This window comes from Rhinatrema bivittatum, chromosome 8, assembly GCF_901001135.1.
Source record: "Rhinatrema bivittatum chromosome 8, aRhiBiv1.1, whole genome shotgun sequence".
Lineage (NCBI taxonomy): Eukaryota > Metazoa > Chordata > Amphibia > Gymnophiona > Rhinatrematidae > Rhinatrema > Rhinatrema bivittatum.
The window spans coordinates 180,094,870-180,116,485 of NC_042622.1; the positions used below are offsets into that span (position 1 = coordinate 180,094,870).

General features: G+C 47.1%; 1 protein-coding gene across 4 annotated transcripts in view; it reads right to left on the reverse strand.

Moving 5' to 3' along the window:
- ACACA (acetyl-CoA carboxylase alpha) overlaps positions 1-21,616 on the reverse strand; it is a 210,694-nt gene that overhangs the window by 58,894 nt on the left and 130,184 nt on the right. For all 4 annotated transcript variants that reach the window (XM_029611735.1, XM_029611732.1, XM_029611734.1 and 1 more), the window contains 4 exons: positions 16,925-17,194; positions 16,438-16,535; positions 15,593-15,713; positions 14,028-14,138 (listed from right to left, as the gene is read on the reverse strand). In XM_029611735.1, the coding sequence (XP_029467595.1) occupies positions 14,028-14,138; positions 15,593-15,713; positions 16,438-16,535; positions 16,925-17,194 (600 nt within the window). The remainder of the gene's footprint in view (positions 1-14,027; positions 14,139-15,592; positions 15,714-16,437; positions 16,536-16,924; positions 17,195-21,616) is intronic.

Genomic DNA, 21,616 nt, shown 5'->3' on the forward strand with positions numbered 1-21,616 from the left:
TTACCTTCTCACCGATTGATGACCACTCTGCTTAACCCATACCACTATCAACAGCCTCTACCACGGCACGCTTACCCCCCGCGAAGGCATGAAATAAACTCCAGCCCACGCCGCTCTGGGATCAGCCTTGTGTCAGACAGAGAAGGATTATACAGTCACCTCCCTGAGCTTTCCTAAAGGGAGTGCTGCTGATGCATCCAGCATGGCGGGAGGGAGGGAAAAGGATAAGAGAAGGGGGTGGGGGAGGGGTGAGAGAGAAGATCCCATTCAGTTTCCTATGTTATCCAGGGTCAACGCCACTGCTCAAAAGTTTCAAACTTGTGCTAATTCAGCCTCTGTTATCCTTGCAATGAGCTTCCAAGTCTAAAGACACGGGGACCAGTAAACCTCTCTCACCCCCCGCCACCACAGTTCAGTCACCTGTTAAAATGAAAACAATCCTCTTCACGATTCTCCTTCATTGTTCTATCTAATTTAATTTCTGAAGAGATATTAGTGTAGAAAAGTGTTACAAGGGATTTAGCACCCAACAGAGTTCCTCCTGCTTCTTTCTACAGCAAGCTCAGTCACAACCAGGCCTGGGATCTGGCGCTATAAATCTTCAGTCGCACCTACCTGAGGATCCTTCCCCGTGTTTCATATCCCCTCCCAACCTACTTTGGTCATTGCAGTGGCAATCCTGGACTGGGGGTAATGAATCAGAGCTCCTTCCGGACCTCTGAAACTGTGGGCTCTAAATTCAACCATTGCTTCACGATGACCCCCACTCCCCCACCAGCAGGGACTGGGGGCCATGAACGCTGCCTCCACACCATCTCTGGCCCCGGCAGAATCTAACCCATTTCTCCACACCTTCCTAAGCCACCGAGCCAACAGCCCATACCAAGGTTTTGATTGCTCCTCCTACCCAGCTACTGTCATCATTATGAATTTAAGTAAATCAGGGGGCACTGCTGTGATGGTTCTGATCAGAAACCCCATGCAGGCATTGCAGACGTAAGTGTAAAGCAAGAATACAGCACGGAGAGCTGAAGAACACATTTTCAACAGAGCCCCATGCAGGCATCACACTGATACATGTAAAGCATGAATACAGCACAGACAGCCGAAGAGCAGATCTTCATCAGAGCTCTATATAAGTGTCACTCTGATAAATATAAAGTGTGAATACAGCACGGACAACTGAAGAGCAGCTCTGTGCCTGCATGTGAGGTTCCAGCCTCTCTCTAGGTAGGACAACCACTACCAGCATTTTCAAAATAAGGAGTGGTCTGTGTTTGGGGGTGAGATTTCAGTTTCCCACAAAAAGCAGTAGCACGAAGACACGAACAGGCTTATCTGTGGCCACAGCTCACAGCCCTGGCAAGCGAGGGAAATGCTTTCCTGCATGGCTGGCCTTCCACCTCCAGCCCCATTTTGCAGCTGGAGATAAATCTGTTCTTCCTCACATTTGAGTGAGGTGGCAGAACTGCTCGAGATCGCTGAGGGTGATGCAACATTTCCTGGCCTCACAAGAAGGGGATTTACAAGAACAAGCCCCCCTCTCTCTCTCTCAGCGGTTCAAGTTTATTCAGGAGTATACTTTGGCTTCCAAGCCAAGGGGCGTTCCTTGGAGTTTAATCAAACAAGAGTCTGAAGCAACCATGGTCGAAAGATTCCAGCGGCAGATTCAAGAAAGCTACCACTAGTGCTACTTTCTGAGGCAATCAAGCCTCTCCTCCAGCTGTGTCTCCTGCAGATCCCTGAGCACTCTCAGACTGCTGCACCCCTCTTCCCGCTGCTTCCAGTGCTTCAGTGGCCCTTCAGAAATGCTGCCATCCTGTACTCATAATTACAGCGTTTCTTGTTCCTCATTTGTGTCACTGCCGTCACAGGACTTGCTTAGAGTCAGAAGCTTAGAAAGTACTTTTTCGCTCAGTGCACTATCAAGCTGAGGACTCTCTTGGCAGAGGATGTGGTCAAGGTGAGTACCAGAGCGGGGTTTAAAAGAGGTTTGAACAAGTTCCTGGAGGAAAAGTCCGTAACACATCGTTAGCCAGGAAGACTAGGAAAAGCCAGCACTTATCCCTGGGACTGAGTAACAGGAATCAGATCTACTTTATGGGCTCTGCCAGTGCTCGCGACCTGAACTCTTCTTGGAGGAGAAGTCCATTACCTGCTATTACGTTCACTTAGAGAATAGCCACTGCCATTAGCAATGGTTACATGGAATAGACTTAGTTTTTGGGTACTTGCCAGGTTCTTATGGCCTGGATTGGCCACTGTTGGAAACAGGATGCTGGGCTTGATGGACCCTTGGTCTGACCCAGTATGGCATGTTCTTATGTTCTTCTTATGTTCTAACTATCTCTGGTGGAGACAGAACGCTGGGCTGGATGGATCTCGTCATGTTCTTAATCAAACTGGAGGTATTTGTTTTGAAAGATTACCATTAAAAAAATAAATAAATAAAAATAAAATGTTGCTAGCTGATTTCTGATGGGATGCAATGGCACAGCCACTGAGTTCTGGGAAGGATGACGTACAGATGCACAACAGGAGGGAAGCCGCACCTCTGCAGGTATGGGCTGGGAGAAGTACTATATACGGAGTCAGCATCACCTGACTTTCTTGCACCACGGATTCAGCGCATCAAATTAAACAAATGCAAGCCTGCTTCGTGCAGCTTCTATTAACGTGAACCCCAAGTGGAAAGGCACATGGGCCCGCGTGCCAACGCTACTCCGCCGCAGCCTGGCACAATGCATTTCACAGTGCACCGTGTCAAGCCGATGACAGAGGGGAGGAGGGCGGAGAAAAGTTAGAAAAAAAAAAAAGCCAGCCTCAGCAAAAGTTTTCATTAAAATTGTAGACAAACGATCCTGGTGTCCTTCTCTCTGGCTGCCTGGGGCTGCGCGCTATTTCTATGCAAATAACAACCTCGTGGTTTATATCCTATTATTTCCAAGGGAGCTGCGGCGACATGACCTGCGCTGTGCGCGAGGGGGGAGAGAGACGGAGCGGGCGCTCACTCAAGTGTGAAGAAAATATTGTCAGGAGTAAGCGGCAAGAACAAAAAAAAATATATTGCAGGGATAACGTGTTTCTTCCAGTGCGGCTTTCCCCTCCCCGTGGGGAGGGGCACCTTTTAAAATTCACCGGGCGTCTGGTGATCGTGCACACTCCATCTGCTTTCACTTTGTCATTTGCATTTCCTGCCTCCTGGCTCTGGATGCGCTGATACTTTGATGCAGTCAGGAGACCATCATTACCACTCTTTCAAATTTCAAGGGGGGGTCAACGGAATCGGCACAAAGGAGGGAAAAATCAAATAGCTGTCCCTCCCTTCCCCTTCCCCCCCTTTCTCCCTTTACTGCTGCCTCAGTGGAAGGACGAGGCAGGAGGACCCCTGCGTGCTACCTCTCTGTACTCCTTAACCTTTCCTTCCACTGCCTTCACTCTGCACACAACTGTGTAATGACACACGGACACACAGGACCTAAAACACACAAACGGACACAAAAATGCTGTCGTACATGTGAAGTCACACTCTCCCTGATGTACCCGTGGCAAGGGCTCTGCACTTCCATGAGGAAAGGTCTGGGTTTTGTTTCCAGGGCCAGGTCTTCAGCTCTCCGGCTCGGCCAGGGATGCTGCAGAGGTAGCATTCACAGCCCCTCGAGGGGTGGGGGGAAGTGGGGAGGGTGTCCCAGTCATCGTACAACAGAGACACTTAGTGGCTGAGCTTAGAACTGCAGGGTGGAACTCTGGTGCACGGACCCCTAGCCAAGGATGGGCGCTGCACTAACTGGCAAACTTGGGGATGGGAGGGGAGGTGTAAAATAATCCATCCCCCCCCTCGGTCATTGTAAATGAAGGTTCAAGGTGCCAGATCACAACCATGTTGCCAACTGCCCTAAGGAGAAGGAAGAAACGGCCGGGTCAAAAAAAGCACAAACAGTTACTCTCCTGTTCATACAAACACACGTCTCCTCACACACCAAGCACATACGGTTACACACTCTGCTCATACAAACACACGTCTCCTCACACACCAAGCACATACGGTTACACACTCTGCTCATACAAACACACGTCTCCTCACACACCAAGCACATACGGTTACTCTCCTGTTCATACAAACACACGTCTCCTCACACGCCAAGCACATACGGTTACTCTCCTGTTCATACAAACACAAGTCTCCTCACACACCAAGCACATACGGTTACTCTACTGCTCATACAAACACACGTCTCCTCACACACCAAGCACATACGGTTACACACGCTGCTCATACAAACACACGTCTCCTCACACACCAAGCACATACGGTTACACACTCTGCTCATACAAATACACGTCTCCTCACACACCAAGCACGTACATATTCTACTGTTCCTACAAACACACATCTCCACAAGGCAAGCACATATAGTAACTCTACTGTTCCTAGAAACACTCGCCTCCTCACATGTCAAAACATACATGCACCGCTTCTCCTCATACACACATACTTCCCCCCTTCCCTCCACTCACACACAAAACCTTGCTCTGATAATTAAGGTAGTGGAGCTGTGAGAGAAAATTGAATCTCCTAAACAATATTTCACACCTGCTCGGGAGAAGGGGCTGCTAGGACATCCTTAATGAATCTGCATGAGATCGGACCTCTTACAGCGATGCGACTCTCTACTTAAAGAGCAGTGACACAGGCAGAGAGAGGACGGCAGCAGAAGGGGATAGCTCCCAGCACCGCTCGCTCTCTGCAGCTAGAAACCAGTTTCTTTTCCTCCTCTTGATAGCCCTGTCCCTCCACCTCTCCCTGTCACTCACTTCCTCTCCACCTCTCTTTCTCTCCTCGTACCTCCTTGTCGCTATCCCTCCATCCTAGACTTCACTTAGATTGTATTCCAAACAATAACTGATCTCTCAACAGTAAGCGTGCCAGTGGGCGCAGCATACACAAATTAACAGGCCACACCGTGAACTCCAGGTTTACACAATCCAGTGTTGCAAGGGAAGGGCTCAAGCAGTGGCATTAGTTTCAGCTCCTTCACGGAAAAATTGATTGTACAAAGAGAGGGGCTGTGTCACAGTATGCGGCGTTGTTTTAAGTTGTAAGATAAAGGGAGCCAAGCCAGGTACTGCAGAGTGCAAGAATGTATTAAAATAATAAAAGCATTTTTTTTTCTTCAAATGCTAACATTACAGCTCATCAGCTGAAACCTTCCACAGAGTCATTGAAATAAAATGTATTCGGGTGGGTATGCAAAGAATTATTTGCTTTTCCTCCCATGGCTTACGAATACTCGTCTACCCAAATCAAAAAACTTTAAGACAGCGCGCAGAAGGACTAGCATCTTCGCACAGCCTGAGGGTCTGCACTCAGCTTGTGCGGACATGCAACACCTAAAAACCTGCTGCTCTCGGTTTTCGCTCACACATCCAGAGAATCTGCAAGCCATCCCCGGCCATGTATCTGGGGGAGGGGGGTATCTCTTAGATGTCCAAACCAGTCAGACGACGCTACGTGGGTGGGGGTCGGGGAAGCGGTTTCTCTTAAGACGTCTGGGTTATAATTTTCAAAATACCTGACGTGTAACTAATGGCCATTCCTGCCTCTAATCCTGCACCAAAAGATTAAAACTTTGGAGCAGAAGGAATTTTGGGCTGGAAGCAGCTCTAAAGACTGCTGTCGTCATTTTAATTCTAGTAACAATTTACAACCGTGTCAGATAACAAATAAAAGGTTGGTATTACCTGACTGCGAATTCTCAGAGATCTTATCAGTTCCCACACAGTCTCTGCTGTTGCTGGCTGCCGTTACAAAAATGTTTTCCCCTGGGTGCTCTTTACTTTGCATAATGTGTGTATGCGTGGGGGGGGGGAGAGGTAAGAAATTTTGAGGTACCGGGTCTGTGGGAAACTTTTGTACCTGCATACCTGGTAGAGGAAAATTGGTTCTTACCTGCTAATTTTTCTTACCACAGATCAGTCCAGATTCCTGGGTTTTGCCTCCCTGCCAGCAGATGGAGACAGAGAAAGTTTCACTGACACCTCAGTATTGACCTGTACCCAAGCCAAGATACCACTGAACCTAAACAAACACATCCCACATAAAATGTCCCCCCAAACGAGCAGTAGGATGTGGAAAAACCCCTAATGGGAACGATCCTTTCCAACATTAACAGAAGAAAACCAAATGAAACCTGGCCATTCTTCAGTCTATTTACAATAACAGATTGAATGGACTCTCCAATTCTTTTCACCCCAACTGGGTGGGAATCTGAACTGATCTGTGGTACTACAGGAATGAAAATTAGCAGGTAAGAACCAATTTTCCTTTCCTGTTTATACCCAGATCAGTCCAGACTCCTGGGATGTACCTAAGCTTCCCTAAACAGGGTGGGAATGCAAGAGTCCCACTCGAAGCACACTTTCACTAAAGCCCATGGCATCTGAAGCCTGAACATCCAAATGATAATGTCTGGCGAAAGTGTGCAATGACTTCCAAGTAGCCACCCTACAAATCTCTTGCGGTGACACTTGCTGACATTCGGCCCGGGATGCCACTTGTGATCAAGTAGACTAAGCTCTCAGTCACTCAGGAACAGTGCAACCCTGACATAAGTACGCGGAACCTATCGCTTCTTTCAGCCACTGTGCTATGGTGGATTTTGAAGCCTTATGTCCCTTCTTTGAGCCACTCCATAGCACAAAAAGATGATCCAATAAGATACCGCAGCAAGGCCAGTTTCACATCCAAAAGTCTTAACTCTCTCACATGAGGCGCAGTTGTGTCCCGAGCTGGAAACGCCGGTAGTTCCATCAACTGAAAAGATGATACCAGCTTCAGAAGAAAAGAAGGAACTGTATGCAAAGAGACTCCATCATCCGTAATCCTGATAAGAGTCTGTAGCTCCAAAATTCTCCTAGTGGAACAAATTGCCATCAAGAAAACAACCTTTAAGGTAAGATCCTTCATAGCTGCCCTTCGGATCAGTTCAAATGGAGCCGTACACAAACCCCTGAGAACCAAGTTAAGGCTCCAGGGGGGACACAACTTCCGCACTGGAGGTTGCAAATGCTCCCTCCCCCCTGGATAAAGCGCACCACATTTGGATGTGCAGCTAAGGCTGCTCCCTGCATCTTGCTTATAAGGCAGTCCAATGCCGCCACTTGGACTCTGAGGGAGTTAAAGGCCAAACCCTTTACCAACCCCCGTTGAAAGAAAGTCAAAATGTGCGCGACCGACACTCGAGTAAGTTCAACCCCCCTGTTCTGTGCACCATGTCTCAAAGACTTGCCACACTCTTACATAGGCCAAGGATGTGGAAGTCTTCCTAGCTTGCAACAGAGTGGAAATGACATCGTCAGGATATCCTTTGCACCTCAGATGCTTCCTCTCAAAAGTCAAGCTGCGAGACAGAAGTGATCTGAAAATATGGGACCCCTGACGCAGGAAGTTGGGAAGATGGGTGGGCAGGCCAGTGCGTCTCACTGTGAGATTGATCAAAGCTGCAAACCAGGGCTGCTGAGGCCACTCCAGCGCCACTAGAAACGAACAGGAGAACCCCTTGTGGCCATGGGAGTACTAAGGCGTTGACTCCTTCTGCTCCATGTTCCCTTCTGCAACTGAAGAAGCATGGATCCTTGGCATTCCTTTGAGTTGCCATAAATTCTAAGCAGGGGATGCCCCACTTGCGACGGATAAAGCTGCATCGCCTCCTCCAACTCCCACTCCCCAGGATCCAGCTGATGCCAACTGAGAAAATCTGTTTGAATGTTGTCTATCCCGGCTTTGTGAGAGACTGCCAGCATCTCCAGATTTCATTCTGCCAGGCGAATTAATTCCTGGGTCTCCTCAGCCACCACCCGACTCTTGGTACCACCCCGTCGGTTGCTGTAAGCCACCGTTCTCGCACTGTCCAATAAAATTCTTACTGGCCGTCCGTGTAAGAGAGGCAGAAAGGCATGCAACGTGAGGCGCACTGCTCTCATCTGTAACAGACTGATAGACCACGATGCCTCTTCCGGCGACCACTGGCCCTGCACAGGCTGTTTCTGGTACACAACCCCTCAACTGGAGAGGCTGGCATCGGTTATGACCACTATAAAATTCGGAACCTCCAAGGCTACACCCCGACTTAAGTGGTCACGACCAAGCCACCGTAAGAGACTTGATCTGGCCTCTTCCTTAAGAGGCAATGGTAGATGAAACTGTTCCGACATCAGATCCCACTGGGAAAGCAACGAGCTCTGCAGAGGTCTCATATGAGCAATTGCTCATGAAACAAATTTCAATTTCAATGTGGAAGCCATAGAGCTGAGAACCTGCAGGTAATCCCACACCCTGGGAACTGCACTCTCCAACATGTCGTAAACCCTCCTTTGCAGCTTGTTGATCTGTTCCTTGGTGAGAAACACTCGCCCGAACTTGGTGTCAAAATGTGCCTCCAGGAACTCCAGCACCTGAGAAGGGCTTAGCTGACTCTTTGACAGATTCACAACCCACCCTAGGGACTGTAAACATTGCAGTACCACTGCACAAACCATCATAAAAAGCCTTTTAAGATGGTTTGTGCAGAATAAAGAATTCTTGGTGTTTACAGGTCCTTCTCATCTCTTGGTCGCTACTTGCAGTATTGTATTGGTTTCCAGTTTGTTTCTTTGTACCACTGTCACTGCCTGTCTGCAAAGGACCCCTGACTTTGCCCGAATAAGCCAATTGTTGGATTATGGGTGAACTAGGCGGCGGCGGCGGCTCTTTCCTGAGAGCCGCCGCCGCCTCCACAACCATCACCTTTAGTGAACATTCTTGGGGCTGGTGCCAAACCAAATGGTAGGGCTCAAAATTGAAAATGTGTCCAGAGAATCATGAACCTCAGAAATCTTTCATGATCCAGCCAGATTGCTGTATGCAAGTAAGCTTCGGTCAAATCTAGAGAGGCCAAATCTCTCCTTTGCGCACCACTACAATTACTGAACGTAGGTCTCCATCCGAAAGTGAGGAACTTTGAGAGCCATGTTCACCTTCTTCAGATCCAAGATCAGGCGGAACGTCCCTCCCTTCTTTGAGGCCACAAAATAAATGGAGTACCTTCATGTTCCTCGCTCCTCCATGGGTACGGGGATGATGGATCCCACCATCTGTAAACAGTTGATGGTCTCCTGAACTACCCATCTTTGGTTTGCATATGTGCAAATGAACCATGAACAAATCCTTTAGCGGGTGAGAAAACTCTAAAGTATAACTTTGTTTTATCACACTTAGGACCCATTGGTCCAACTTGATCTTGGCCCACTCCTAGAAGAAAAGAGTCAACCGATCCCCTATGGCCGGCACCGAGGAGTGGACCGACCTTAATTCATTAGGTGGACTTGATCCTGATGCTCCCAGAACCATCTCTGGCTGGCTTTCGGCCTCAAAAGGATTGGCTCCAGAACCTCTGCCTCTCAGTGCCTTGTCTCTGGGCTCCTCCCGAAGCCCAATTCTGCCGAAACCGCTGATTCAGCCGAAAGCGAGGCCGCATGGAGAAGGAACTTTTGCTGCCCTTCGGTTTATCCTCCAGCAACCTATGTCCTTTATTCTCAGCCAGATGCTTCACGAGCTCCTCTAAGTCCTCTCTAAAAAGCAGTTTCCCCTTAACGGGTTACACCCCTAGCAGAAACTTAGACCAAACGTCCGCCGACCAAGACTGCAGACATCATAGTCCTGGAAGACGTTCGGATGATGGTGGCAAAAAGGACCGAGCCAAAACGAGTCCCCAACCCCCTGCTCATCCACCTCCAGAACCAGAAGGGATGGCCCCACCAGGACCTGCCAAACTTCTGGGAGGAACTCTTCTCTCCTTAAACCTTTTACATTTTTTTTAAAGGAACTCTTAGACTGCAGGTTTTGCACCACCATCATCTGCTGGAGACAGAGATATACTGAAGGACTGCAGGTGGCACGCCAGGTTAGGTTCAGCTTTTGTCAATTATTTTGGGATTTTTACATTTTTTTTGTAATAAACATTGTCTTGCTTTCCCCAGCAGTGATGCAATGTTTAATAAATTGTGATTGATACATTGTTCTTTCTGGTCAATATACATTGAGGGGGCTCCTTTGCATTCTTGGAGTATATGAGTTGATTGCAGTGCATGAGTTAGATAGGCTTTTTGTGTGTTTGTATGAACGTACACAAGTTGTGTTTTTAAGGAATCATGAATGATTGACATTTAGAATATGTTCATTTCATACAATTCCATTGTACTCTGATCATATGTGATTATGAGCTATTGTTTTAAATTGTCTTTGTTTATCAATTAAAGATGTTTGCTATGTGATTATAATGGTGGCGACTCCTTCATGTTATAGACACCAGGTTGTTTGCCAGTGTCAGCAAAACTTTCTCTGTCTCCATCTGCTGGAAGGGAGGCAAAACCCAGGAGCCTGGACTGATCTGGGGACGTACAGGGAACTAACTCCAAGGTGGCTCCAGATTTTACAGTTTCATTTCTCTTTTCCCTGTCTGCATAGTCCACACTCCCCCCCCCCCCCCCGCCATTATTTAGCATTACTAAGAAATAGTTCACTGTTTCGGGTAATTATTGGTTTACAATCATTTCTATATTTTTATGGATTGCTGGTCCATGAATCTTTAAACAAAAATTTTAAATTTAAATACAGCCTTCAAGTCTGAGTAAATCCGTTCCTGTTGAGCTTCCCAACAATGCCTCTGCGAGGCTCGACACAATATGGCTGAACGTTTGCTAAAGCCTCTTTGAAAAATGCAGAAAATATGCTAATTAGAGATAAAGGGATTCAAATGGATGCTTGACACAAGGCATAACTTGAGTTATGCGGATAACTGCCCTGTTTTAAATATCCTTGCCACTTAAGTCCTTGGACCAGTTCTTTTCAGCATTTTCCTATGCGATATTGCGGAAGGACTATTGGAAAAGGTTTGTCTTGTTTGAGATGATACCAAAATCCGCAACAAGGCAGATACCCAGATAGGTGTGCAAAACATGAGGAGGAAATTTGGCAAAACTTGAGCAATGCTCTAGAATTCAGCAGCTAGGACTTAACACTAAAACATGGAATTTGGGCTGCAAAAAGCCAAGGGAGCAGTACAGATGGGGTGAAATTCTTCTAAACACAAAGGAAGAGTGGAATCTGGGGGTGATCGAATCTGATCTTAAGGTGGCCAAACAGGTGGATAAAGCAACTGTAAAAGCCAGAAAAAATGCTTGGCTGCGTAGGGAGAGGCATGGTCAGCAGAAAAAGGGAGGTGATATTGCCCCTGTGTAGGTCCCTGGTGAGACCTCGCTTGGGAATGCTGTGTACAATTCTGGAGACCGCACCTTCAAAAGGATAGAAACAGGATGGAGTCGGACCAGAGGGTGGCTACTAAAATGGTCAGTGGTCTTTGTTCTAAAGCATATGGGGACAGACAAAGATGTAAACATGTGTACCCTAGGGGAAAGGCGAGATAGGGGGAGATACAAGAGACATTTAAATATCTCAAAGGTTTCCATGCACAGGAGATGAGCCTTTTTCAATGGAAAGGAGGCTCTGGAACGAGGGATCATGAGATGAGGGTGAAAGGGGGTAGACTCAGGAGTAATGAGACAGGCTAATTTGAAAACAAGCGTGCGTGTGCCCCTATACACGCACGCATCAGCATGTAGGCTGGAATTTTAAATCATGCGTGCATTTGCACACATATGATTTAAAATACATCTATTGCGCATAAGTATGCTCCTAATTTTAAGAGATAACTCAAGCAAACCTACTTTGCGTGAAACCCATAGGACTTTGCTGGCTTTAACACACGTATGTCACCGGATTTAAAAACATGCTCGCGCAAGGACTTTCTTGGTTTTTCCAATCAGTCCACCGGTTTGCCCAGTCAATATTGAGATCTTCCAGACCCCTCTGGTTCTTCATCCTGATTCCTGCACGCCCCCAGGTGACCCGGACCCCTCACCCTGTCCTGAGAGCCCTAAAACGCAAGATCTACAGACTTGCTCCCCCATCAGGAGCAGCAGTGCAGTTATGCGGCTTTCAAGCCGACGCCCGCTGCGGCCTCCGGTTTTAAAATACGAAGATTTACGCGCGTAAGTGCTGGCCCCGTCCCGGAATGCCCATGCCCTGTCCCCTTATCTGTGGCATGCGCATGGGTATACTTTTGCCTACACTGCGGCATTTTAAAATCCGCAGTGCTTGCGCACGGCCCACATATGCGCATATGTGAGTATTTTTGCGCAAGCGATGCTTTAAAATCGACCTCCAAGGATAGATTTCTTTATAGAGAGGGTGGTGGATGCATGGAGCAGCCTCCCAGAGGAGCTGGTGGAGACAAGGACAGTATCCGAAATCAAGAAAGCAAGGGACAGGCACAGGGAGAGGGAGAGGCAGGGATTGTGGACCTGAGCAGTTCCCTGTTCGCACCCGGATCAGTCCAGACTCCTGGGTTTATTCATCCGTGCCAGCAGACGGAGACAGAGAAAGTAAAACCGACACTGCTTTATGTACACTGATGCCACCTGCAGTTCCTCAGTATTTCTCTGTCTCCAGCAGACGGTGGCTGATGCATAAACCTGCAGTTTGATCCAGTATTTTTTTCTTTTGGTTACTCTGAGCCTTCCTCCCAGGGGCAGGGGTTCCTCGTGAGGAATCTCTACCCTGCTTGGTCAAGGCGGATGGACTGGGGGTTGGCGACCCTTTTGTACGCCCGGTCCGGGGTTTGCGTGGGATGTACATCTGGTGCTCCAGATCCCTCCCCTTTACGAGGTCACTTAGGTGGCTAGATTTTTTTTTATTGGCTCTCTTTTCCTCACTTTCCTCTCCTTTTATTAACCTGCTGAATTGAGCTGGACAGCTCTCTTCTGTGTTAGGAGCAGGAAGCCGGTGTGAGGCTTTGTTTGCAGTGTATTTAAGTTTGTTTAAAAAAAAAAAGAAGTTATTCTCACAGTCTATGAAGAGGCAGGTAGGAGTAGCAAGAAGGATGACTCCCCCCCACCCCCGTGTTTTTTTCGGAGCTCCTTTCATCGGCCAATCTCGGTTTTCTGCCTTTTCTTGCAAATTTTTTTTCTCCTGCTCTGGGACGCGATAGTAAGGGGGGTGGCCTGCCCCGCTTGTGGAGTGACTCCCACGAGACTGAATCGTCGCGGTTTGTGTTCGGCCTGCGCCTGGGGTGGAGAGGGACCCTGGAATCTCCCTCCACTTGCCAAACAAAGAAAAATCGCGTCTGCTCTGCCGGCTGCAGACCGGAGCAGTGCAGCCCGCGTGCAGCCTCCCGATGCTATAACCGTGGGAACAGTGGCCATCTTGGATCCCACCGGCGGTCGGGCCTGCTCTTTTGGGGACCACTGGGGATCTCCCTCCTGCACTTTCCCTGGTTCTCCCGGCTCCTATTGGGGGACAGGGGGACCATGAGGTCTATCTGGGGCAAGGTCCCATACCTGCAGGTGAGGACGGCTTGAGACCCCAATCGCTCCCCACCGGCCTGACTCCGAATTTTAAAATCCACAGCGCTTGCGTGCGGCCCACATATGCGCATATGTGAGTATTTTTGCGCAAGCAATGCTTTTAAATCGACCTCCAAGGATAGATTTCTTTATAGAGAGGGTGGTGGATGCATGGAGCAGCCTCCCAGGGGAGCTGGTGGAGACAAGGACAGTATCCAAAATCAAGAAAGCAAGGGACAGGCACAGGGAGAGGGAGAGGTAGGGATTGTAGAACTGAGCAGTTGGGGGTCTATGGGCAGACAAGATAGGCCATGAGTCTTTTTCTGCTGTCATGTTTCTTTGTTAAGAGGGGTAATGTTGTAGCATTCAGTTTCTTTGTATTATCATCTATTTATCGTATGGCACCAAGAGGCATTTTATTTGATTACTGTGGCTCAATAAATGCATTCATAATAGCAATAATATGGATAATTACTCTCATGCTAATACTTCCAAACAGAATTAACATCCCTCCCCCTCCCCCGCTGCCACCACTAATTAGAATGATATTTAAACAACATCAAGTTGAAGAAAGGGAAGTCACCTACCTTGTTGAGAGCCCCAGCCCCTGTCAGGATGATATGGGAGTTCTCCACCTGGATGGTCCTTTGGCCCAGCCTGACCAGGTAAGCCCCAATGCCAATGGCTCGGCAAGTAACCTGATGATAAAGACGAGACCTGATTCACCCATGGTTATCCCTTCTTCACCCTACGAGTTGACAACGGGACCTGGAGATCTACCAACAGGTCCTGAAAACGTGAAGATTAATTCCGTTCTTGGATGGAAGGCTATGCAAACAGCCAATGACTATACAACTGTGGATGTCGAGAAAGCAAGACCTACTGGCGGCTCTCCAGAGCCGGAAGTCGTCCACAAATCGACCTGCAATGCATGTTAGAGCTCAGAAATATGGAGACCCAGTATATGCAGCATCTAATCCCACCTTCACCCACTGCTCACTGCTCTCTCTAGACAAATCAGACAAACCCTCCTGTGCTTTCAGATTGTTTCTCTCACACCTCTTTCCTCTATTCTTTCTGTCTCTGTATATTTTTCAGTCAAGCAGCCTGGACCCACTAAGCCTCTGCAGTGCACTGTGGCTCACACAGGTGCATCCTAACTCCATCTATTGCTGTCTCTGGCCCCACGAGCATTGGCATCTCTGTAAGGACACTGGCTATGGCCATCCGCTAACAAGAAATTTGCAATGGGGAGGAGGGGAAGAAGTGCAAAAACAATTTAAAAAAATGGTCATTTCCTTCAAACGAAGGACCCCCCCAAGTTGTCCCCAAATTATTTTATCAATGACTAAATCCATCACCTTCTAATCACACAAGCAGGCTTTTCACTAAGGCCAGACAGCACAGTATTTAAATGTTCATTCAGATTTACTACAGTCACCTTTCCCAAAAACACCCAACTTCAGCTGGCAAGTTGCAATATAAAAACCAATAAAGTAAAAAAAACCCCCACAACATAAAATACAAACTCAATAAGACAAACTAGATCACATACCATGTCAAACCTCATTTATAAAAGCAAAATTGTAAATTTGGAGGTCGATATTCAAAAGCCATTTAGATGGATAACGTAATAATTATCCATCTAAATGGCTTACCCAGCTATATTTAGTCGGATAAGGAGGAGGTGTACCGGGGGCGGACAGGAGGTGTTTCGGGGAGGCCCAGAGTTAACCGCATAAATTATGCGACTAACGCCGATATTCAGATTTAGCTGCTTAACCAGTGTGGTTAACATAGCATAACCGGCTAACTTTAGGATAGCTGGATATATTCAGTGGCTAACTAGCCGAGCCACACGGCGGCTAAAAATGGACCTCATTGTGATCCAAAATTAAAATACAGATTTCTCATTTCAAATATTAACCTAAAAACAAAAGCAAATAAGAACCTCTATCAGTACATCAAAAATATAAATATTCCAAAGCTAGTCATAAGCAAATTAATTAAAAAAACATGTCAACTTGAGTCCCCAGGGCAGTAGCCACCATAAAGGGACACCAGAAAGCTTCCGCTCACTTTCTCAATTCATATCCTCACAGTTTCTTCCAAGGCAACATATTCCAAAGAGAGAAAACAAGGTTTGAATTACCAGGTTGATGGTGATAATCTCTTCGTAGGCCAAGGAGGATTCTCCAGCTATCATTCCAGAACCCTTGAGATTCTCCACTCCAATTCCTTCTTCCTTACCAATAATATCAGTTATTTTATACCTAGGCAAAAAAACCCAAAAACATTTAAATCTTTCATTTCCAAGGCTTGTAGTCTTATTGGTTCCAAACAAGAGTATGCTGTGCTTCCCAAATCCAGATCTGAACACTCCCAACTAAGCCTTGCATTTCAGGATACCCACAACAAATTTTCAAGAGGTATATCTGCATACAACTAGGCTAGTTTGCATAATTTGGGTTATTGTAAAAACCAGATCTGTCTGTGGAGTCTTGGGAACCACCGGATCATAAAAGTGGCATATGACAAGAACAAAGTCAGCTCAATAGAGATCAACGTTCAAAGGCTTTCTCCGGGTAACTGAGTCGGGGGACTTAGTCGAACAAACCATAGGCTTTCAAAATTCCCATACTCTGACTGTCTTCAAGTTATCTAGTTAATTAGTGAGCTGGATAAAACTTATCTGGATGACCCGGAGGCATTCCAGGGCATTCTGGGCTGCAGTTAAGTTAGCCGTCTGTCTCCAATATTCACAGTTATCTGGATAACTCAGACTTTACTGGGAATATTTAGCAGAGCGTGCCATTGGCAACGTGCCTTTGAACATCTGGGACTTTAGCCAAATAACTTGCCTGCTCACCAGCTTACAGAACGTGGGCCTCTATATGTGCCTATGTCTTTATTCATAGATTGTGAGTGGCGTCAGTCACATCCATAAGAGAATCAACACCGAGCACCCCAGAAGGAGAGTACTGCCCCAGCACTTACCTGGATTCTCCTCCATCCTCCACATGCTCACAATGGACAGAGTTCAGAGCACTGACCTTCTTATAGTCTTGAGGCGTTAAATACAAGTACTTATAGCCCTGAAGAAAGAGCAAGCGTTTTGACATCAGCACCCAGAATCCAAAATGGAGCATCAGAAACTTGAATTCACTGAGGGCCACATATTATGTGGTAGCATAATGAACATCAGAGTGGCAGGACTTTACCGGAACAATGCACAGGGCACTCATTTTAGCCCATATATACCAAAAGCTGCCCTCTCAGAGGGCAAACCTATTTCCCATTAGAAAAGTATACAACAGTTTTACACAAATTCTTGTTAGGCATAATGAAAACAGCCTGCATAAAACAAAGATCAGCACTTGTACCCCACTCCCCCACGATTCACTCTGAACGCCATTCTCTTTTGGGATCCTAGGAAAATTCCAAACCAGAGACTGCTTTTTTTGCACCGGGCCAGTATCCTTACTTTGTATGGATCAGAGGGTTCCTCCCACGCGACGTGGAACATGTGGCGGATCTCCTCAGCTAGCCCAATTCTTGCTCCACTGTTGGCTGCCACGTAGATGCGAGGGATCCCCAGAGACCGGGCGAGCTCGGAGGCCCTGAGGTACAGCAGGTCCTCCTGAGGCCCGAAGGAGCCGATCCGGTACGTGATGTCATTGCTGATGACGATAATGTCACGGCCATTGGGGTACTCGGGGGTTTTAAGAGTCATTTTCCAAGCCACCATTCCTATCTGTACTTAAAAAAACAAACAAAAAAAAAAAAGGTTAAAGATGGTGTGGCATTGTGTGATCTAATCCATTTAAAACCCTGCCTGTAGAGCTGCAGGAAAGGCAACTCCAGGAATGAAACCATGCTGCAGCACCGAGAAGGTAAAAGGAAGACCTAAGGTAGCCTCTGCATTCTACAAACCAAAATATTTACACCCGATCCTCCCAACATGCTACATCAGAGCAAGTACATTTCTGCTTTAAGCTTCTTCTGGCCAACTCCCAGGAGCCTCTGGGAGCAATTATTTTAGTAAGAGAAGCACAACTGTCATGTAAGGAAGGGGTGATACAGGGCAGGGGTGAAGGGCATTGCTAGTGCTGCGCATGGGTACAGGACCGGCACAGCAGGACTGGCCCAGGAAGGGGGCTGAGGTTCACGATTGGGATGCACCGGCAGACCTGACCTGCAGCTGCCTGCACTTAAACAGTGCCATGCAGGCACTGAAAATTTACCCATCTTAAAAAAACAGTAAAACACATCTGGAAGCAGGTAGGAACTTCAGACTGTAAAAAAAAATATATATATATATATATATGTATGTATACATCCACACATAGGCACACATTATTTTTAAAGTTACCAAGAACATTTAATTTTTTTGTCCTGTGCCTCACAGTTAGGCATCACAAGTTCACAGGTTAATTAGATATGCAGAACTAATCACAACATGACCACTAGCAGGAGGAGGGTCAGAATAATTATCTTTTCAGCTGACACTCTGGAGAAACGGCAGCAGCTGTTTGGAGAAATGCTCTGCTCGTGCAGGCCGGGGGGAGGAAAAGTGGCAGCGGCAGCAGCAGCACAGCCTCTCTCTCCCTAGAACAAGGTTCAGGGTCCTTAAATCCATCCGTCTTGTTTCCCTTAAGAAGTGGTGTCATTAGTTACCGCTGGAGATTCTGCTGGTTCCACCAAGTATCGCAGAAAATTATATGGAATCCAACCCAATGAATTATTCAGAGCCTGCGATGAAAAGCTATCATTACTTCTGGTGTTCCAAAACCTGAATAGAAGGCTACACTTTTCGGTATCATTTCCTTGAATAATATCACCAAGGAGATGGGGTAGGATGTCATTAGTAGAGATACCAGCGGAGAATGTCAATAACCCCAGGCGCCATAAACATGAAGCCAATGCTCACCGTTCCTATGTCCCCTCCATCTCTTTATTCCTTGCTTTGCCGCCAACGATGTGGACAAAGTGTCAACACCGATCCCGGCCTAAAATTTAAGAGGGAAGAGCACACGGGCATTAACTGCGCTACTTGTGTCTATTGTGGCGGCCCCACTGACTCACTTCAGTGTTGTCTACCGCTGGGTTGAGCGCGCCACTACCGTCTCTCATGGTGGGGGGGGGGGGGGAGAGATGGGTGTGGGAGCATACCACCATCCACCATCCAAGCACGGTCTTCCTATTGGTTCTCTGCAGTGCAAGATAGCCATAGAGAGGCCACGCCACCTCCTCCCCCACCCAAAAGAGCCACAAGTTGAGCTTTGCTGTGTTACCAGTAGGCTCGTCCTTTTAACGGCAGCCGTGCCCATAACAGCACTCATTGCTATTATACAGCGCATATAACCGGGACACTCAGCCTAGCCACAGCTTCATCCCGAGACAAGCCTTCTACAGCTCTGCGATAATACAGCTCATTAATATTATATTACTATATGCATACTGCATACCATTATATAATAGCATAGTACAGGCTAACATCTAGCCTGAGAGCCCAAAAGGTAATTCCCTTAACAGTTTATGCTTTTATGGGGCTTATATATTTAAGAGGGCTTTATTACTGCAGAAAACAAGCTTAGATCTGAAGCACAGACACATCCACTTAACAGATAATTCCTTTCATAATCCCTCTTCTTTACTGTGCATCACCTTTCAGTACACCAAGTTTATTCCCTTCCCAGCTATTATGTTACTTGACATATACTGGTGAACTGTGAGGCCTACATTCAGCGCCGTCTGCCTGGCTAAATTCAGGCTGGGGTTTGAGAATCCCACCATGCCAACTGGCCCCAAGATAGTTGGATAACTGTTTATCCACCTAAAAAAGTTGGATGGTGGGACAGGGGCGTTGCGGGGCGGAGCTGCTATCACTTAAATTTGTCAGATAAATGCCAATTTTCAGCATTATCCGATTAACATAGCTAGATAAAATCTCTCTGCCAGTAATTTGAACTGACTGGTGTACATACATTTCAATATCCCTTGTGCTAACTTTATCTAAAATGAGAACCTTATGCCTTTGTGGAAGCAAAAGGAAAAATTGCTTCATACATGCAAATTTTCTCTTTCCTTGAGTCTACCAGACCATTCCAGATCGATGGGATTTTCTCCCCAACAGCAGATGGCGACAGAGAAGAAAAGCTTTACTGCATTGTCGGTACTTAAGTTACCATGCCACCTTGAGCCATGGTAGAATAAGCCCTGAGGCCTATGGGCACTTCCAACCCTGCAGAAATGTATGCCGATGCAATCGCTTCCTTAATCCATCTAGCAGTAGTCGCCTTAGACCCCTTCTGTCCTTTACTGCGTCCACCGAACATCACAGAGAGATGATTCGACCTTCGAAAACCATTCATGACCTTCACATATCTCAAGAGAGTTCTGCAAATCTCTAAAACATGAAGAACTTGAGATATCGCATAAGAATTGGACCTAGGTTTTTTTTAGAGGCAGGCAGCTCAATCGATTCACATACATTAAAAGCAGAAACCCCCTCAGGTAAAAAAGCTGGCACCATGTGAATAGATAACCCTTCAACCGAAATTGTAGGAAAGGATCCCGGCAACACAGGGCCTGCAACTCAGAAATGCATCTCAAACATATAGCCACAAAAAAACACTGCCTTCAGCATGAGATCCTGCAATGTTGCCCTTCTCAGAGTCTCAAACCGAAGCTTGCCCAAGGCATTCAAAACTCAGTTGAGACGCCAAGGCAGAACCAAGCGCCAAGTCGGAGGGTGCAATGCTGCACCCCTTTCAAAACTCTTACCACATTTGGATGAAAGGTATGGAAGACCCGTGTACTTTTCCCTGCAAAAGGACAACACTGCCATTTATACCTTAAGAGAGTTCAAGGCCAGGATCTTTTGCAAAACCCTCTGCAAAAAAGGTGAGAATCGTAGGAATGGATGCCTGACAGGACTCGAGCACTCGCCAAACACGTACATAGGTCAAGGAAGCTGATGACTTCCTGGCCTGCAGCAAAGCAGTAATGATCTCCTCTGAGTAGCTTTTCATCCTTGACCATAGCCTTTCAAGAGCCAGGCCATGGGACAAAAGCGATCTACCTGATCCAAGCAAATAGGAGCCTGATAAAGAAGATTGGGAATATGACCTAACTGCAATGTACCTTCCCCCAGGCACATTGGCCGCTCTAGGGCCACTAGAATCACCGGCCCATGATGGCTCTCTATCTGACATAACACCTGCCTATCAAAGGCCAAGGAGGAAACACATAAAGCAGAATCTCCCGAGGCCACGATTGAGACAGAGTGTCCAGACCTTCAGACTTTGACTCCCGACTGAAAAACCTTGGGACCTTGATAGTCCACCACGTCACCTTCAAATCCAGTTGAGGAGTACTTCACCTGGACCTGATATGAGCAAATGCCTCCTTTGCCAGCTCCCACTCTCTGGGGTTCAGCTTGTGCCTGCACATTTTCCACTCTGGCAATGTGAGGTGCCAACAAAGTCTTTAAAATTTTGCTCTGCCCATAGCATTAGCATTCTAACTTCCAAGACCACTCCTGTGCTCTTGGTTCCTCCCTGTCTGTTTATGTACACCGCTGCCGTCACATTGTCCGACATAACTCTTAGTGCCTGGCCTCTAACCAAAGAGTGAGAACCCCACAGGGCATTCCTGATCACTCTGGTCTCCACACGATTGATGGAGCAGGAAGATACCAAGCTCGTCCATTGACACTGGCAGATGGCTCCCTATCTGCTCAGACTGGCATCCATGGTCACCATTACCCAATTTGGAATTTCCAATTTTACGCCCTTGGAGAGATTATCCTGCAAGAGCTACCAGGAAAGACTCGCTTTCACTTCCCCTTGATGAGGCAACCTGATCTTAAAGTCCTGCAACTGAGGATTCCATCAGGACAGAAGAGCCTTTTGCAACAGTTTCATATATGAGCCACTGCCCAAAGGACCAGGTCGAGTATGGATGCCATTGAGCCCAGAATCTGAAAATAATCCCATACTCTCGGACACTTCAGGCACAGCTACCAACGAACCTGGTCTTGCTCTCAAAATGAGTCCCTAGATATTCCAGACTTTGGGAAAGCTCCAGTTTGCTCTTCGCCAAATTGACCATCCAGCCGAGACTCTGCAACAGGAGAACCACTCTGTGCACCAAGTGGTGGCATTCCAGTTAG